Source organism: Hirundo rustica, chromosome 13 (assembly GCF_015227805.2).
Source record: "Hirundo rustica isolate bHirRus1 chromosome 13, bHirRus1.pri.v3, whole genome shotgun sequence".
Lineage (NCBI taxonomy): Eukaryota > Metazoa > Chordata > Aves > Passeriformes > Hirundinidae > Hirundo > Hirundo rustica.
In genome coordinates, this window is record NC_053462.1 from 2,999,611 (window position 1) to 3,016,910 (window position 17,300).

Below are 17,300 nucleotides of genomic sequence, written 5' to 3' on the forward strand. Positions count from 1 at the left end.
TTAAACCTGTTCAAAAGATGGAAGCTGGGCACAACAGGCCCTCTACATCATCATCACTGGCATTCCCTCTCCCCAACCCATGGCTCTACTGTGCTGCCCAGGGCTGCAATACTGGGCAGGGAGGAAGGGGAGGAGTGGCTCTGCTGGCGTCCCTTTGCTGCTGGAGACCGCCCCAGTGTTGTCCCTGTGCTCTGCCCGCAGATCTGCTTCAAGTACTTCTGCCGCTCGTGCTGGCACTGGCAGCACTCCATGGAGGTCCTGCGCCACCACCGCCCGCTGATGCGCAACCAGAAGAACCGGGACTCCAGCTAAGGGGCTGCCGGGGCACGGGGCTGGCACGGGCAGAGTCCTGGGAGAACCTGCCACGAGGAGAGCGCAGCAGCGCCTGCCGGAGCCAGGCCCGGCTGGGAACGTTCTTCCTGAGGACTGACGGGGAAAAAAAAAAAACAAAACAAAAATCTTACATTCATGTTTGCACTTGCTGGTCTTTTTGTTTCTGCACTAATGCACAGTGAGTTTTGTTGGGGTTTGTTTGGGGGTGTTTTGAGGGGGGGAGTGCCCCTCAAGCCATTCTGCAGTTCCCAGACTTTGGTTCCTGGTTTGCTGACGAGAAGCAAAAATTGAAAATGAATAAACCCAACCAACCAAGGGCCATGTGTCGCGGAGGCGTCGCTGCAGGCGCCTCCGCCCTGGTTTTTTTATTTTTTAAAGGCGCTTTTTTACATTCCTTGCAATACTGGTGGAGAGAGCGCAGGTCTCATTGGTCATTGTTTTGCCGTTGCCATACAGTGCCTTTCCATTCATTTACCCCCACCTGGATGGTGTGACCTGGGTGTTCAGCTGGCGTTTTTTACTGTAACAACAAGGAGACTTTGCTCTTCATTTAAACCAAATCATATTTCATATTTTACGCTCGAGGGTTTTTACGAGTTCCTTTTTACACTCTTAAAAACAGTTTTTAAGTCGTTTGAAATGAGAGATTTTTTTCTTTTCCTGGCAGCTTTTAACATTATTGCAATTTGTGTCTGGGGGCTGCTGGCAGGACGTTGTAAATCCAGAGGTTTGCAACGGGACAGGCCGGGCTTTGTTTTTGTTTTTGGATTTGAAACTGGACGGGATGAGGATCTCTGAGCTGCTGTATATAGTTTTAAATAGTTTGTTGCACTTTTTTAAGTTGCACTTATGGGGGGTTGATAGAGGTTTTTAATCACACAAAGTCACAGGACTTACCTTTTCTTTTGTAACAAGCTAAAAAAGGGCTGCGTTTGGTGGACGATGAAGGTTCCTGGGAGCCCTTTCTCTTAGAGGGGACAAGTAATTTTCCTTTCCTTCCTGAGATGTTTGGAGTATCAGTGCAGTCGACTGAAATGCTGCTGCTGGGATTCGAGACCTTAATTATGCTGATCATTATTATTTTGTTACTTTCCCCTCTATTGGAAGCTGTGTGCCAAAGAACCAGTGTCATAATTTCTCCCTCTTTACTATGATTATTTTTTTTTCTTTACTGCTGAGCTGATGTTGCATTGTTGCATATCCCAGCTGCTCTTTGTGGGGTTTTGTGAAGCTGTGTGTGAAGTCTCTACCTCATTGTAGTATATGCAGGCAAGACTGCACTCTCCTACAGACGTGTGGAGTAAGCTGTGGTGTAGTTTTTGGCACATAATAAACACGTTGCAGCAAAAAAAAAAAACAGCTTTGTGTGCTTCATGGGAGATCTCTACAGCTTGGAGGGCTGTGGTGTTACTCCCTGGAGGTGTGGGGAAAGGTATGGATGTGGTTTTGGGGGGAGGGATGGATGGAGCTATGAACTGTGGATGCTGTAGGTGACTCACGGGGGAGGCAGCTCTATCTGCTGGGCAATGCATTTTTAGATCCCACTTACCCGAGGTCCCTGCGGGCCCTTTGGCTCCGGCTGGAGTTCCCCTAAATGCAACAAGAAATTAATGAGGCTGAGGGGAGGGGCCCGTGCTCTCCCAGTGGGGCAGTGGAGGGTGCTGCTCCTGCAGGGCTGTGAGGGAAGAGGGACACCAGGGCTCCTCTCTGTCGCGCTGGGGAGTGGGCTCAGTTGGACTTAGGCTGCCACAGCGCCCACCTTGTGTGCCCCGTGTGCCCCTGGAGCACGGAAGGCTTTGGCCTCCTTCCGCGTCCCACAGTGGCGACTCTGCAACAGCCCTGGTGTGGTCACCTCTCCTTTGGAGCTGTGTGCTGCTTCCATGGGTGATGTGAGTTTGTGGGCACTCAGTGTACTCTCTCAGGGCCGGGTGTGGGAGGGGCGGGTGCCACTGGCAGCACAGGTCTCTGGGATTCCCTTCCCGGGCTGCTCCATGCTGTTCCGGGGCGCGGTGCGGAGCGCCTCAGGCTGCGGCCGGGGCGGGGCCGAGCCCCGCCCACCCCTACGGCCCTGCTCAGTCCTCCGAGCCGCCAGGGGGCGCCCTGGGCGTCGCTGGCTTCCGGCGCCTCCCGCCATCTTCCGCTCTCTTTCCGCGGCCGCCGCCGACATGGTGCGTCCAGGTCCCGCCATCCGCCGCCATCCTCGGGCGGGCCCGCTCCATCCCCGGCGGGGAGCGGCGGGGAGGACCGGAGGGGACCGGGCCGAGAGGCAGCGGGGGGCAGCCGGGGCCGGGACGGCTGGGGAAAAAGGGGGGACTGGGGCGGGGGGCGCTGGGCCTGGGCTCGGCGGAGCCTGACCGGCAGCCCTCCCGCCCACCCCTGTAGGGACGCGTTCGGACGAAGACGGTGAAGAAGGCGGCGCGGGTGATCATCGAGAAGTACTACACGCGCCTAGGGAATGACTTCCACACCAACAAGCGCGTGTGCGAGGAGATCGCCATCATCCCCAGCAAGAAGCTGCGCAACAAGATTGCTGGGTGAGGGACCGCGGGCCCCGAATGGGCTTTGGGCACCGGACGGTCGCAGGGGGTTGGGGCGCCGCAGGGGCCTGGATGGGCTTTGGGAAGCTGGGGGTGTCCCGAGGCGTTTGGGCATCGGAAGGGCCTGGGGCATTCGGGCACGGCGTGGGGCTTCCGGCTGGGCCCTGCATTCGAAAGTGATTACGGTCCCGCCCGTGGCCGGGTCATTGATAGTGCAGGCAGAGGAGTGCGAGAGTTTTCCCGTGTTTGGGGGGGTCTCTGTCTCCCCCAAACCCTGTTGCTGTCGGACAGTTTGTCTCTGATGTCCCCTGGAGGTGGTGGGACGTCGCCGGGGTGGATGGTGGCAGCTGTCCGTATCCTGCTGTGGTTCCAGGATTTGGGGTGTGGGGAAGGGTGACATGACCCCTGGGAGAGCTCAGGACACCCCCGTGTCCCCGCAGGTATGTCACCCACCTGATGAAGCGAATCCAGAGGGGCCCTGTCCGCGGCATCTCAATCAAACTGCAGGAGGAGGAGAGGGAGAGGAGGGACAACTACGTCCCAGAGGTGAGGCTGCAGCTTCTCCATCACTCCATCCTGCCTAGCCATATCTCCATAAACGGTCCCAAGTTTCTTTAAAACAAACCCTCAGCCAGGAGGAGCTGAGGAGGGTTTGGATCAAGGGGGTAGAGGTGGATCGCTCCAAAGCTGTTACCTGGAATAGGAAGGGCAGCTGTCTTCTTCTGGTTTGGTTTTCCTAACTTAAAATTCAGGAAAAACTAATTTGACGGGAAGCAGGATGGTGTTTCAGAGTGGCTGAAAACCTGCCTGCAGTCATCCTCCCCAGAGGGAGGGTTTTGGTAAAACCCCCTTGCCTTAACCCTTTGTTTGGACAGGGTCGATATCTCACCTGTCACACCTGGGTGACGTGGTCCAGGAGGGTTTCCCTTGTTCCAGGAATATTGATCCAATTGCTCAGAAATCTTGAAGCCTTCAGGCACAGCACATCTTGCCCCTTTCCCAGATCTCCCCAGTCAGCTCCTGGCAGAGCTGCTGGTTTCTGTGCAGACACCAGAGAGGGGTTACAGGGAAGGGACTCCAAGCAGGGAAGGAGTGTCCATGCTGCAGCTGTTGGTGCTGTGTCAGCACACACACTTGTACTGTTTGTGGTTTCTTAGAAAAATCCTGGTGTTAAGTATCTCTTGGGGAAGGAAGCCTGCAGAGGTAGAGTTCTGGGGTCTGGAGAACGTTTCTTTGGGATTAAAGAACAGAAGAGCACAGTTCTTGGAGGTGTGACATAGCTTTTGTTGGTGCTATGGTGGACTTGTATCCCAAGGCAGCTGTGAGTGTCACTAATGACTGCCAGAACTGGTGCAGTCGAGGGTCCAGCACCAGCTCCTCAGCAGCCTTAGCCTGGAGCAGGCTGGGCCTCGGTTTCCAAAGATTTGCCATAAAACAGGCTTTTCCCTCTACTGCCAGTGGGCTCTTGTAGTGTTCAGTCAGGAAAGCTGTGTTCCATCAGGGTGCTCCTGGCTCTGCTGCTGGAACTGTTCCCTGCTGCAGTGGGGTGAGACCGGAGTGACTCCGGGACACCCTGGTAGTTGTGGGGCTTTATCAATCAAACCTTTTCTCTCCCCTCTGTCCCCAGGTCTCTGCCCTTGACCAGGAGATCATTGAAGTGGACCCGGACACCAAGGAAATGCTGAAGCTCCTGGTTAGTGGCCACAACCATTCCCTGCCCAGCTACTGGCACGTCCCTGACACAGCTCCTGCTGCCCTGAGTGGCTGGATGGTGTCAAGGGCATCTCTCTGCCCTGGGTCCTGTGGGAGGATTAATTCATGTATGACTTTTGAACGGGCAGAGGCATGGGGGCCTTGCCACCAGCTTGGTGTGGGTGTTCCTTACCCTCCAATCTGATGATTCCCTCACTGAGGAGTCAATCTCTGGAGCAGGGTGGTCTGCTCTTCCTAAGAGACCTGTGTCCACCCTTTGTGTTGCCCACAGCACCTTCCCAGAGGAACTTGTCTCCACTGTCAGTGGGCAGGATGCTGTGACTGATTCCATTGTTCCCATGCTGTTTTCCAGGATTTTGGCAGCCTGTCCAACCTGCAGGTGACACAGCCCACAGTGGGAATGAACTTCAAGACACCCCGAGGAGCGCTCTGAGTCTGTCCCAGTGTGTCGCTTTTCCAATAAACGTGAGGAAACCATCTCAGCCTGCCTGGTCTTTAGACACCCAGGGGATGAGGGGAGGGTGGGTTCTTGGGGTGCCACATTGGAGCACGCGGAGGGCTCAACACCTTCATGTGTACCAGCATCTTTTTGGGTTCTTTCCTGGCAGTTTGGGGTGTGAGGTGCAAAGCTGTTACTTTAAAGGGTCTCCTGCCTTTGGGGCAGTGGCAGAGAACAACAGTGGTGACTCCTTGGAGCTTGTGAGAGCCTGTCCTAGCCTGTGCTTCCTCCAAGTGGACAGCCTGAGGGTCAGGCTGTGCCACAATAAAAGTTGCTTCTTATAACCTTATTTGTCACTTTCAAGTGCTTAAATGAAAGGGAAAAAGTCTTTAACATTCCTTGATTAAATGAAAGTAAGAAGACCTTGGTGTGTCCCTCCAAGGAAAACTTGCTTAAACTAGTTAAACACAGCTTAAACCACCACCACCACCGAATAAAAAGAAAATATTTGTGTTTTGGAGAGAAATGTTTATATTTATGTTTGTTGTGAAATTTAGTTTAAATAGTTACTTAAAGAAGCAAATACTGCAATAACTGTAGCCCATACTTAAATAACACATTGAACACTTTGAGCTGCAGTTGGATAACTCATACATCATCTGGCAGCTCTTACATTGAAGTTTTTGCTGCTCCAGCCACCTGTTCCTTACAATTTCCTCTTCATTTTGGTCTTGCCATAAATGCTAAATTTGCTTTGGACCCAGTACGCTGCATAGCCTGAGGTGCCAGGGATAAAGTCGTGGAGTTCCCCCTCATATTTCTTCATGTCCCGTGCAGAGGCATAGCCTGTGGAGGCAAAATGGGCTCTCTGAGTCCCTGCTCCATCTGCCCCATCCGCAGCCCTTTCCAGGTGTATTTACCTGTCACCATGTTACTTATCGGGTATTCCTGGAGGGCACGGAATGGAAATTCTCCCTGGGCAGATGCTTCAGAGTCTGTTTCTTCACTGCTGTATCAGGAGGGAAAAAATTCTTTGTGTTTGTTCCTGTGTGTTAGGATTGCTTGGAATCGGGGCTGCATCTAAATCCCACCACCCAAAGTAGGAAAATACCTCTCAGCCAGGTCTAGCACCTCCTCCTCTGGCTCTTCCTCACAGCCATTTCTTGCTGCTTCTGGTTCCTCTGTCGGATTTTCCTTGGGCTGTGAATATCAGCTCAAAGGTGAGTTACAATTGTGCTGTGGGTCACCTGCGGAGCACCTGGGACACGCTCCAAATGCACAAGTTTTTAGGGCTCATGGTTTCAAGCATAATTCAGAGTTCAGTTTTAAATCTAAGGCCATTCCTGCTTCATAAGTGCTGGGAAGTTGCTTTGAGAGGAGAGTGGGCAGTGACATGGGGAAGGAAAACACCCCAAACACCCCACCAAAGGGCAGGGCTCAGGCTGTGGCAGTTGGAAACTCTGGAATAGCACATGCTGGGAGACCAGATATGTCTGGGCAAGGGAGACAATCCTTCCAGTGCTGTCCCCCTTGGGATGTCATGCTGGGAGGGACACAGCACAGCAAGCACGAGGAGTCAGAATCAATTAGGTTGGAAAAGACTATCGAGTCCAACTGGTGACCATCACCACCTTTCCAACCAGACCACAGCACTCAGTGCCATGTTCAGTCATTCTGGGCACCTATTCCAATGCCTAATCACCCCTTCTGGGAAGAAATTCTCTCTGATGTGCAACCTAAACCTTTCCTGGTGCAGCTTTAGGCAGTGTCCTCTCATCCTGTCCCTTAGCCCCTGGAAACAGTGCCTGACCCCCACCCAGCTGCCCCCTCCTGTCAGGAAGTTGTGTAGAGCCAGAAGGTTCCCCCTGAGTCTCCTCTTCTGCAGGCTAAAACCCCCCAGCTCCCTCAGCTGCTCCTGGTGCTCCAGACCCTTCCCTAGCTCTTCCCTTCTCTGGACCTGCTCCAGCACCAAAATGCCCTTCCTGAATTCTATTGAGGGGTCCAAAACTGGACACAGTACTCAAGTCGGGGCCTCAGCAGTGCCCATTACAGGGGAAAAATCTCTTCCTGGTTCTGCTGGCCACACCACTGACTGGCCAGGTGTCATCTGTGCATCTGCTAATGGTGGACTTAATCCCTCATTCAGATCATCAGTAAAGATATTGAATAGGATTGGGCCCAACACTGATCCTGGGGGACACCACTGGTGACTGGACACCAATTGTCCGAGCTGTGGGCTGCAGTTTTCCAGGAGATGCCATGGAAAACTGTGTCAAAGGCTTAGCTGACATCTAGGTAGCACATCCTCAGCCTTTCTGTCATTCACCAGCTGGGCCCCCTTGTCATGAAAGGAAATCAGGTTGGTCAAGTAGGACCTGTCCCTCCTAAATCCACGCTGGCTGTGTCTGATCCCTTGCTTTTCCTGTCTGTACCATGTGATGGCACTCAGTGATCTGCTCCATAACTTTCCCTGACACAGGTTACACTGACAGGCCTGTAATTCCCTGGATCAACCCTTCTTGTGATAGGTGTCACATTGATACCTCGTCATCTGGGACCTCCCCAGTGAGCCAGGACTAATGATTAATGATGAAGAGTGGCTTGGCAAGCTCTTCCTCCAGCTCCCTCATCACCCAGGGATGGATCCCATCCAGGCCCGTGGATTTGTGGGCATCTAAGTGGCACAGCAGGTCACTGACTGCCTCCTCCTGGATTTCTGGAGGTCCATTGTGCTCCCTGTCTACCAGCCCAGGGGGCTGTTTGTCCTGATACAACCAGTCGGTGTTGAACACCGAGGAAAAGCAGGTGTTAAATACCTCAGCCTTTTCCTAGTCTTTGGTGATGGACACTCCAATAAAGAATGGAGGTTTTCCTTGGCCCTCTTTTTGTAAATAAAGTATTTATAAAAGTGTTATCCTTTACAGAGGTGGCCAGATTAAGTTCTAACTGAGCTTTCACCTCTCTAATTTTCTTCTTTCTGCATGACCTAAGGACATCCACAAATGCTTCCTGAGCTGCCTGCTCCTTTTCCAAAGGTGATACGTGCTCTTTTTTCCCCTGAATTCTTGTGAAAGCTTCCTTCTCAGCGCAAGCTCCTCCTCCAGCACATACATGTGTAGTATAAATTCTTCATTTTACCTGTTCTTCAAGGGCATCTGCCTTCTCCCAAATAAACCGGCCAATTTTCCTTCTGATTTCTGCCAAGAACAACAGAAACAGTGACTGTGAGAGCAAAGAACAGTGTTGTGGCAGTCGCTGCCAGTGTGATGTCCTACAGGTGCCTCTGGGGACAAGCCAAAATGCAAGGTCCTGCCCCTGAGCCGGGGCAATCCCAAGCAAAAATTCAGGGTGGGCGAGAATGGATTGAAAGCAGCCCTGAGGAGAAGGACTTGGGGGTGCTGGTGGATGAGGAGCTCATGGATATGACCTGGCCACATGTCCTGGGCTCATCCCACAGTGTGGGCAGCAGGTGAGGGGAGGATTCTGCCCCTCTGGCCAGCTCAGGAGCAGCAGCGTTCCTCCAGCTCTGGGATCCCCAACAGCAGAAGAACATGGAGCTGCTGGAGTGAGTCCAGAGAAGGCCATGGAGGTGCTCCAGGGACTCTCTCAAGGTGCTCCCCTCTGCTCTGAAGCCAGGCTGGGAGAGCTGGGGGTGTTCACCTGGAGAGGAAAGGCTCCAGGGAGAGCTCAGGGCCCCTTCCAGGCCCTAAAGGGGCTCCAGGGGCTGGAGAGGGACTTGGGACAGGACAAGAGGGAATGGCTTCAAACTGACAGAGGGCTGGGAAGAAATTCTAGGAAGAAATTCTTCCCTGTGAGGGTGGGGAAGGCCTGGCACAGGTTTCCCGGAGCTGCCCCATCCCTGGGAATGTTCAAGGTCAAGGTACTCTGTGATAATAGACCAATCATACTCTGCCCTCTGGGAGGAAGAGCCACTCCCGAGCAGAAAGTCCCTCCCTGCAGACAAGTAACTCAGTTCTACTTTGCACCCAGGCTGCACTCATGGGGGATTTCCCTGGGAAAATATCCCCAGATGATTTTTTTGCCTGACCTTCTTGCAGGCAGGCAGGGGGCAGGATGAAGTGGCCCAGAACCATCGAGGGCTTCTCTCCGGTGCCGGTGCCTGCACACACTGAGAGGTAACGGGAGTGAAAGACCGTGGCTCTGCCCTCCAAGTAATTGAGGCTCTCGTGTATGCTGGAGGAAAGAAAAAGAGCTGGTTTCCAAAGGAGAACCTGGAAGCAAACCAAAACTGGAACGTTTAGAGGTGTTGTCATTAAACCTGCTCTGCTATTTTTGCCAAAAGCACCTAATTTCCTGTGATTTTCCAGCTATGAGACTCTACCAGTCACTTCCTGTTACAGTTCCAGCTGCCAGCACCTCCCAGGGGTTTCCTGGGGGAGGGACAGAAGTATTTTTAGGGATTACACGGTCCCACTCTTCTCTTGAGGTGAAACTACTTCGGGGAGGGCAAAGCCAGGATTTTTCTACAATGATCCTTCACCACACTGGTTCCTGTTCACACAGCTGAGCAAGGAAGTGGAGGTGGAGGGTGCTCCAGCCCCCACTGTCCTCCTTAGAGGGGAATTAAATCTTGTTTGCTGGGTTTAAGGATGTGTATAATGATTACATTTTTTTACAAGAAACTATATAACTATATACATTGCAAAAAATACATATAATTATCCGTAATTCCCTGGGGGAAAAGGCTGGTCTGGCAGTGCGTTGTTGCAGAGCAAAAGTTGTTATTGTGTGTTTATTGGAATTCCCCTTGCTTAGCTGGAGCAAGCGGCTGAAAGATTCCAAAATTCAAAGCCAGTTTTAAGCACTGGTGTGTTAAAAAGAAACTACTTAGTCCAGCCTAGCAAAGCCTAAAGGAAACATCGTGGTTTCCTTTCCCATAAATATGTTTACATTACTAAATAATTAATAAATACTAATGTTCACTGATATGGAGGAAGTGAGGAAGATCCTGAAGACTTTCCTTATACTTGTACAAATGTTTGATAGCTCTCTATTTTTTTCTATTAAGCATTTCAGCCCTCTTCCATTCATTTTTACCCCAGTGCCTCCTTTTAGCATTAATTTACACTGGCTTTTTAGCACCAGGTTCCTTCCTTGGGAATTGTATCACCTCTATTTTAGATGTTGATTTTTCCAGCAGATAATTCACAGCCAGCAAGAAACCAGCACAACTAATTTAATTTATATCACAGTTAAGCCCCTCTCAACACATGGATTGTTTTTCTCTATTCTGTTTGTCTCCAGCTTAGTGTGGGTGTGAGTTTTCCTGACCCCACTGGGCAACAAGATCCTGGCAGATCCACGCTAGGACTTTAAAAACACCCCCTTGATTTTTATGGGATGTCAGTATCCATGAAATACTTTCCACTAAATACATTAAAGCCTGCTTTGCCCACCTGCGGGTGTCGGGGTGGGCAGCATCGCTGCTGAAGAGGTAGTCAGCATCCAGCCAGTGGGCGATCGTCCCACCACCGTCCGCTGCAGGGGACAAGGAGGGAGATGAGGGTGGGCATCCAGGGGGTTCCCACCTCGGGGTGACCTGGGATGGGGACAGCTGGTTGTGGGGCCGGCAGAGTTGGGCCCTGAAGTGGAAGCTGCGATAGCTCCCCACGGCTGTGGGGCTCTCATCGTTCCCCTGAGAGTTGTTCAGGGCTTTTCCTCAATGTGGGGCCACCACGGACTGGCCAAACTCACATTCTGCCCTGTTGTGTGGGTCTCAGACCCACGAAGGGGTGACAGGGCTGTGCCCCCACTGCTGCAGAGGAATGATGGGTCTGTGTGTCCCCTCCTAAGTCCCCCTGAGTGGCGACAGGGCTGTGCCCCTCCCAATTCCCCCGCGGATTCCTGCTAGCTCGGTGCCCCGGGCACCCCTGCACTTCGCCGTCACCGGGTGCCCTCACCCCAGAGCCCCCGCGGGCCCGGACTGACGCTCTGCGAGAACCAAGCACGGTGTCCGCGGAACATCACGGCTCTGAGGGGCTGGGGGAAGGCGGGAACCGCCCTCAGGGGAGACGATGGCGGGAACGGCCCTGAGGGGAGGCGGGAACGGCCCTGAGGGACTGGGGAGGGGCGGGAACAGCTCTGAGGGGAGACGACGGCGAGAACGGCCCTGAGGGACTGGGGAGAGGCGGGAACCGCCCTGAGGGGAAGCGGTGGTGGGAAAACGCGGCGAGAGGAAGAACGGCTGGAGCTGGGTCGGGGAGATTTAAGCTGGGTGTTAGGGAAAGGTTCTTCCCCCACAGAATGGCCGGGCACTGGAACAGCTCCCCACGGCAGCCCCCATGCCTGACAGAGCTCAAAGGGCACACAGACAAGGCTCTGAGGCACAGGGATTAGGGTATCCTGTGCAGAGTTAGGAGTTCGACTCGATTATTGTTCTCCTGGAAGTTTTTCTCAGAAAAGCCCTTCCATTTTGCTGACTCTGGAAACTGCTTGCCAAAAAAAATTGCTTGTATTTCAGGCTTCAAGCTTCCCAAGATATCCCTCAGGATACCCCATCCCCTGGGAAACAGCAGCAGCAGCAGCACAGCAGCATCCCAAGTACCTCAGAACCCCAAGGATGCTGGATAAAACAGAGGTTTTTCTAAACACTGTCCTGAAATCCAGCTGTTAAAGAAAATCAGTCTCTGGTGTGGGCATGTGTTATTCTCCCACAAACAGGGGATTTTCTGAGTAAACCATCAAAATATTTCTTAAGTAAGAACAAAAAAAATCCCACAGATGCAATCAGGGCAGACTTCCCCAGTGTGTGGAGTGATGTGGTGATGTGTCCTTTGGAGACAGTGTCATTTCACATTGCCTCCACAGAATCTTCAGTTTCTACAGTCGACTCCACTCCTGTCAAAATTAGGATGAAGCTCTCCTGGTGAAGTGGTTACCCAGCCATTATTCTGATGCTCTTGAGGACAGGAAAGGTGGAGCTGATGTGGTGTTAAACACTTTGGTGGCCCTTCATGATCCATGGGAGGAGGCCAGGACATGTTCCACAGCTCCTTGAGCTCACGCAGCAGTTTGTGCTGCTCCACTGGGGTCTCTGGAAGAGAAGCCAAAATCTTTTCCCCTCTCCCAGGCCACCTTTTCTCACACAGGGATCACTACTGGGGCTGCCTGATCCCCAGAGTGCATCTGGTGCTGGAGGCAGAGCTGTGTGCTCTGTCCTGCTGTCCTGTGCTGAGTGATGGGCATGGTGCACAAACACTCAGCCATGACAGCCCCCCCATCCTGCCTTGAACACCCCTCTGATGAACCCAAAGCAATACCCACAATGGGGCCCTGCTCCTCAGCAACTTCACACAGGGGTGCTGGAATTGCAACTTCCTAATCCCTAAGCAAAAAAAAAAAAAAAAAAAACCAAACCAAAAAAAAAACACCCACCAACACAAAAAAAAAAAACCTCCAACCAACAGTTATAATGAAAATAGCTATGGAACAAGACAATATCCATCAAAAATCTCAAGTGGATGTTCTGTAACATTATCACAGCAAATCTTAATATACCCAAGAAGAGACATGGGATACCCTGAGTCACCAGGAACTCTTGATCCCATACATGTGATCCTGGTTAAATCCATTTGGATCCAATATTCAACCAATCATTCTGATTTCTTCATAAAATAAAAACGAGCTGATGGCAGTAGCATCGGTTGTGGGTAGTGTCATCAGTGCCCCACAGTTCAACAGAGGACCAGCCCCAACTGGGCTTCTCCATGGAGTCAAGCACAGAGGAAACCAGAACTGAAATTCACCAACACACGCATCTGCTTCCCCCAGGCTCAGCTTTACACCACACACTCCAAGATGCATCAGCCAGAGTTCTTCCCCATGGAGTAAGCACTATTCCCTGCCATAGCTCCTTCTGTGTCCCACCCCGTGTCCCCAAGGTTCTTTATCCCTTTTTAAACCTTATGCCTTCCCTTCAGAGCCACACAGGAGCCTCCAGCCAGGCAGATACCACATCAGAAAAAAACAAACAAACAAACAAAACCACCAAAACAAAACAAAAAAAAACCCCCAACCTTTAATTATCTTTTTATTTGTGGAAAAGTGCTCTTGCATCTTCTCAATGGAATAAAAAAAGAACAACTGATCATCCTGCCACCAAGGCTACATACCCACCCACAACCCAGTGGCCATCAGAGCCTTAGGTTCAGCCTGGGCTGTAGAATGACTCTGAAAAAACAATTTAAGGGACTAACAGTTTATTAAGGCATTAACATCCTGCAAAATCTGGAGTAGCGAAGAGCTACCATTTTTTTTTAAGCAGTAATATAGGCATTTTTAGCTACATGCACAAACCGTCTAAACACCTCTGTTGATGTTATGGCTAAGTGATATTTTTAACAAGGCTTCTTAGCAAATTTCTGAAAGGAAGTTGATTGCTCTTGTGGATATGATGAAGCATGGACAGAAGCTTGAGAAGACTTTAACTTGCAAAAGATACTTCTCAGACCTGCATGGAGAGAGTAGATTGACATCAGTCATTCTAGTGACACCTTTAACTGTAATTATTTTAGGACTAAAAACCAGTTTCCTCAGAGCAGTCTGACTGCAACATCCCTGCAGAACCACCTTCCAGTGAGATTCAGGTAAAAATCCTGCAGAACCTGCTTTTCTGTCTCCTCCTTGGTAGAGCTCCAAGTTGAACAAGTCAAGAGGGACCCCACGGAGTTTGTGCAACTCTCAACTCTTCCCATGCCAGCTCAGTAAATCCTCGTCCCCATACCATAGTGAAGTCACCCACATCCCACCTCCAGCCAGACTTGGCATCCCTCACCAATGTCCCACCAACTGAAGCTCTGGTGCTGTGTGGGCACAGCACATTTCAAACCCTGCCTTGGGGCCAGGTTCGCACCCCCACTGCCCAAAGGTGAGTGACAAACCAGAGGAGTGACTGTGTACAACTTTTTAGAGCTCTGCAGGAACTGGGGCACTTCATGGAAGGGTCCTGTCAAGGCTTGTCCCAAGGCACAGTTAATCATTATCCAACCTCTAATAGGGCACATAAATGTGCTTCAATGGTGTTTCAACCAGGATTACGTCAGCTGGGCCACATATTCAGTTTCTTTTCCCTATCAAGTGTTAAACTAGAATTTCCCTGTTGCTAAATTCAGATCAGTTACATGCAGATAGTTTGAAGAACTTGGAGCCCTCAGACTGAGACACCCGTGAATAAACCCAAAAGTGTTTCTGATTTGTGCCTCATGAATCCCACACAGCACTGCCCTACCACAAGGGTTAACCAGCCTGCCACTCACTCTGAGGCACAGGGATCTTGGGTACATCTTCCTGCTCCTCCCCCAACAGGAAACAGCACTTCGGGCCATGAGGGAGCTTTAGGGGACCTGGGACAACTCTCTGCGGTATCTACCTGACACAGCAACACCATGCAAGGAAGATTTTTTCCAAAGTTCTCCTTTTTTTTGGAGGAAAGGACTCTTGTAGGCACGGGGTGGCCAAAACCACACCAAAACAGTGGGCAGAAAGGCTGTGGGAAAAGTTTTGTGTCCCAAATCAGCACAAATATTGTCTACTTTTTTGGGGTGTGGTTGCTTCTGTTCCTCAGCTTTTCAAACCCTCCCCCCTACAGAAATGGGTCTGTGTTTCCCTGACCAGCACGGCACACAGCACTGGAATGACTCACCATGGATTATCCCAGCCACAGCTCAGAAGTCTGGTTCTGCAGAAAAGAAGCACAGAGCGTTAGACTTGGGGGCAAATGGGACCCCCTTCTCCCCCGTCCCCACAAGGCTCCTCCTCGGAAACAGCCCCAGTGTGGTAACCAGAGAGCTGCGCTCAGCCGTGGCTGAGGCCAGGTCACCACCATCAGCCCCGACCGCTGCGTCCTTCTCTATATTCACACAACATAAAGCAAAAATTCACTGCGTGACCATCGCCTTCTAGTTAAGTTCACCAAGGCAGAGATCAGATGACAGGGCATCACTATATCCCCGTGGATTAACACCAACGCCTGTCCTCCTTGAATCCTTCATAATTATGTCTAACAGCCTTTTCAGCTAAAACCAAGTTAATTTTCTATCTCTAACACAAGACCTTCAAACCCCACTCTGCTACAACGCCCCGTTTCCCAGGAAAAGGAACAGACACAGCACGGGTATAAAGCAAGGAGCTCCAGCATGCAAGAAGGGAAGGCACAGCATACCCCATCGGTAAACGACTGGCTCCGACATGGTGGAATAATGCATCACCCTGCAAACGAAGGTATCATCCCTTGTGGGGACGAAGGGCGCATAGACCAGGCGCTGGAACTGCCACTTCTCGTTGAAGGACAAGTCCCCGTAGGTGACGCCGGGCATGGGCACCCCGTTCTTCAGGAGTTCGATGTCTATCTTGGGTGGGTGAAAGCCAGCGACGAAGCAGTGGAGGATGTTCTCCTTTCCCTCCTCGGCGCGGGAACGGGCGTAGACTTCGACCTTCGGCGCCTCTGGAGAGAGGGGCGAGGGCGTGTTAGAAGCGGGGCTGCGGTGGGTACCGCCTCGATGCCAACCCTCGCCCACCCTCCCGGGCACAGTGACCCGGACCCGCCGGGACCCCGCAGCCCCTCACCCCCGTCAGGACCCTTCGCGCCGCCCCGGGCACTCACCACCGGCCGCCTCCAGGCCGGGCAACGCCAGCAGCGCCAGCAGCACCAGCACACCGAACGCCAGGGCCCCCCGCGCCATCGCCGCTGCTCGCTGTCCCGCCGTTTCCCGGAACGTCCCGGGCCCGCCCAAACTCCGCCTTTTATATCCTCCGGAGGCACGGCCAATCGTGACGCGGAGCGGCCTTATCCTCATCAGTCTCCGGGCAGAACGGGAGCTCCGGGGTTGTGTGAGCCAGAGCAGTGCTTTCGCTTTCAGTTCCGCGCTGAGCGTGGGGAGAGACCCGGGCAGAGACCCCGGGCAGCAGCGGCTGGACGTGAGCCCGGGTGGACAATGGCACCGGCCCCGGTGTGGCCACAGGCCCAGGGCAGCGCCTGTCCCCTGTGCTGGGCACTGCCGAGGCCGCACCCCAAATCCTGGGGTCAGTTCTGTGCCCTTCACGACAAGAAGGACATTGAGGGGCTGGAGCGCGTCCAGGGAAGGGAACGGAGCTGGGGAAGGGGCTGGAGCACCAGGAGCAGCTTGAGGGAGCTCGGGGGTACCTTCTTTCTCTCCAAATCTCTGACAGGAGGGGGCAGCCAGGTGGGGTTGTGCTCTGCTCCCAGGGAACAAAGGGGAGAACAAGAGGAAACAGCTTCCAGTAGCACCAGGAAAGGTTTAGATTGGATCTTAGAGAAAAGTTTTTCTCTGAAAGGGCTGTCCAGCCTTGCCACAGGCTTCCAGGGCAGTGGTGGAGTCCTCATCCCTAAAGGGATTTAAAAGCCCTGTGGATGTGGCACCTGGGGACAGGAGTTAGTGGTGGCCTTGGCAGTGCTGGAGGAATGATATGATTTGATTGATTGTCGCACAGAGCTTTTCTAACCTAAATGGGGGTAAAAGCCACCTCTTGCAGAAGATTTTGCATCCAGGGCTGGTATTATTACACCAACAGTATGGTGGAGCAAGTCGTCCACCTTCTTTTATAAACTTCTTTCAAAACCTGTGTGGAATGTCTCATTCCAGCAGCTGCAGGCTGAGAAATTGACTATTGTTCAAGCACAGCATAGACGCCCTGACATAAAACATGAGGATTCTAACACCAAAGAACCAGGTTTTCTGGTGCCTCCTCCAGAAGAACTGTGAGCACCAAAGCCAGCGAGGCTAGGAATGCCAGAGTATCCCAGTAATGCTGCTTAGATGGAAGATAAAGGAAAAGTCACTGCTACTGGGGAGAAAACAGCAGCATGATGTAAGTACCAAAACACTAAGCCCCTTTAGGACCCACTTTCTTAATGCACCTCTTAATGCAAGTCATTAAAACACAAATTAAATTAACAAAGCATGTACGGAGAATATCCCAAAGGCAGTGGGTAAATCAGAGAAGGCCAAGCAAAGGAAAATCTGGAAAACACTTGTTATCAGTTCCCACTGGCCCAGCTCCTGCTGAGTTTGCTGGCTACCCAGGGAGCAGTGCCAGCCACACAGCTGAAAACACACCATGTTTTTCTCATTGTGGAATAAACAGATGCAGCTGTGGCCAGAGCCTTATCAGGGATCTCAGGGCTCCTACAGAAATAATCCCTGAGTGCTCCATCGGTAGTAGAGCTGTTATTAGGGTCACCACATCAGGAGTTACCACCCCGCTCCAGCTGTCCCACGGGTGAATCTGGCTCTGCCCAG

At 52.1% G+C, this 17,300-nt stretch overlaps 4 protein-coding genes and 1 non-coding gene across 10 annotated transcripts in view; 3 read left to right on the plus strand and 2 right to left on the minus strand.

Moving 5' to 3' along the window:
• CPEB1 (cytoplasmic polyadenylation element binding protein 1) overlaps positions 1 to 1,673 on the plus strand; it is a 37,980-nt gene extending 36,307 nt beyond the window's left edge. For all 6 annotated transcript variants that reach the window (XM_040077568.2, XM_040077569.2, XM_040077571.2 and 3 more), the window contains one exon: positions 202 to 1,673. In XM_040077568.2, coding sequence (XP_039933502.1) covers positions 202 to 312 — 111 coding nt within the window. In that variant the 3' untranslated portion in view covers positions 313 to 1,673. The remainder of the gene's footprint in view (positions 1 to 201) is intronic.
• Positions 1,674 to 2,427: 754 nt separating this feature from the next.
• On the plus strand, positions 2,428 to 5,060 carry RPS17 (ribosomal protein S17). The gene is made up of 5 exons (XM_040077083.2): positions 2,428 to 2,501; positions 2,716 to 2,867; positions 3,311 to 3,416; positions 4,498 to 4,563; positions 4,936 to 5,060. Exons 1-5 carry the CDS (start codon positions 2,499 to 2,501, stop codon positions 5,014 to 5,016), a joined length of 408 nt encoding a protein of 135 aa, XP_039933017.1. The 5' UTR covers positions 2,428 to 2,498; the 3' UTR covers positions 5,017 to 5,060.
• LOC120759011 (small nucleolar RNA SNORA71) lies at positions 3,033 to 3,160 on the plus strand. Its single transcript, XR_005703105.1, has one exon. It is a non-coding gene; the product is annotated as a small nucleolar RNA SNORA71 (small nucleolar RNA).
• Positions 5,061 to 5,728: 668 nt separating the features above from the next.
• TERB2 (telomere repeat binding bouquet formation protein 2) lies at positions 5,729 to 11,007 on the minus strand. The gene is made up of 7 exons (XM_040077698.1): positions 10,944 to 11,007; positions 10,440 to 10,521; positions 9,071 to 9,216; positions 8,161 to 8,219; positions 6,134 to 6,222; positions 5,943 to 6,031; positions 5,729 to 5,868 (listed from the first exon to the last, which is right to left on the minus strand). Exons 1-7 carry the CDS (start codon positions 11,005 to 11,007, stop codon positions 5,729 to 5,731), a joined length of 669 nt encoding a protein of 222 aa, XP_039933632.1.
• A 2,052-nt stretch (positions 11,008 to 13,059) lies between these two features.
• On the minus strand, positions 13,060 to 15,769 carry B2M (beta-2-microglobulin). The gene is made up of 4 exons (XM_040077318.2): positions 15,644 to 15,769; positions 15,203 to 15,484; positions 14,684 to 14,719; positions 13,060 to 13,492 (listed from the first exon to the last, which is right to left on the minus strand). Exons 1-3 carry the CDS (start codon positions 15,720 to 15,722, stop codon positions 14,706 to 14,708), a joined length of 375 nt encoding a protein of 124 aa, XP_039933252.1. The 5' UTR covers positions 15,723 to 15,769; the 3' UTR covers positions 13,060 to 13,492; positions 14,684 to 14,705.
• Positions 15,770 to 17,300: the final 1,531 nt, after the last annotated feature.

Bases quoted from the DNA above. Each gene is read 5' to 3' on its own strand.
- RPS17 (XM_040077083.2), top strand. The intron at 3,417-4,497 runs GTGAGGCTGCAG...CTCTGTCCCCAG, and splicing joins GGGACAACTACGTCCCAGAG to GTCTCTGCCCTTGACCAGGA. The intron at 4,564-4,935 runs GTTAGTGGCCAC...GCTGTTTTCCAG, and splicing joins AGGAAATGCTGAAGCTCCTG to GATTTTGGCAGCCTGTCCAA.
- TERB2 (XM_040077698.1), bottom strand. From the start codon at position 11,007: ATGTTCCGCGGACACCGTGCTTGGTTCTCGCAGAGCGTCAGTCCGGGC. The intron at 9,217-10,439 runs GTGGGCAAAGCA...TCTTTCCTCCAG, and splicing joins GCCCACCCCGACACCCGCAG to CATACACGAGAGCCTCAATT. The intron at 8,220-9,070 runs GTCAGGCAAAAA...TGTTCTTGGCAG, and splicing joins CCCTGCCTGCCTGCAAGAAG to AAATCAGAAGGAAAATTGGC.
- B2M (XM_040077318.2), bottom strand. From the start codon at position 15,722: ATGGCGCGGGGGGCCCTGGCGTTCGGTGTGCTGGTGCTGCTGGCGCTG. The intron at 15,485-15,643 runs GTGAGTGCCCGG...CCCTCTCTCCAG, and splicing joins CGGCCTGGAGGCGGCCGGTG to AGGCGCCGAAGGTCGAAGTC.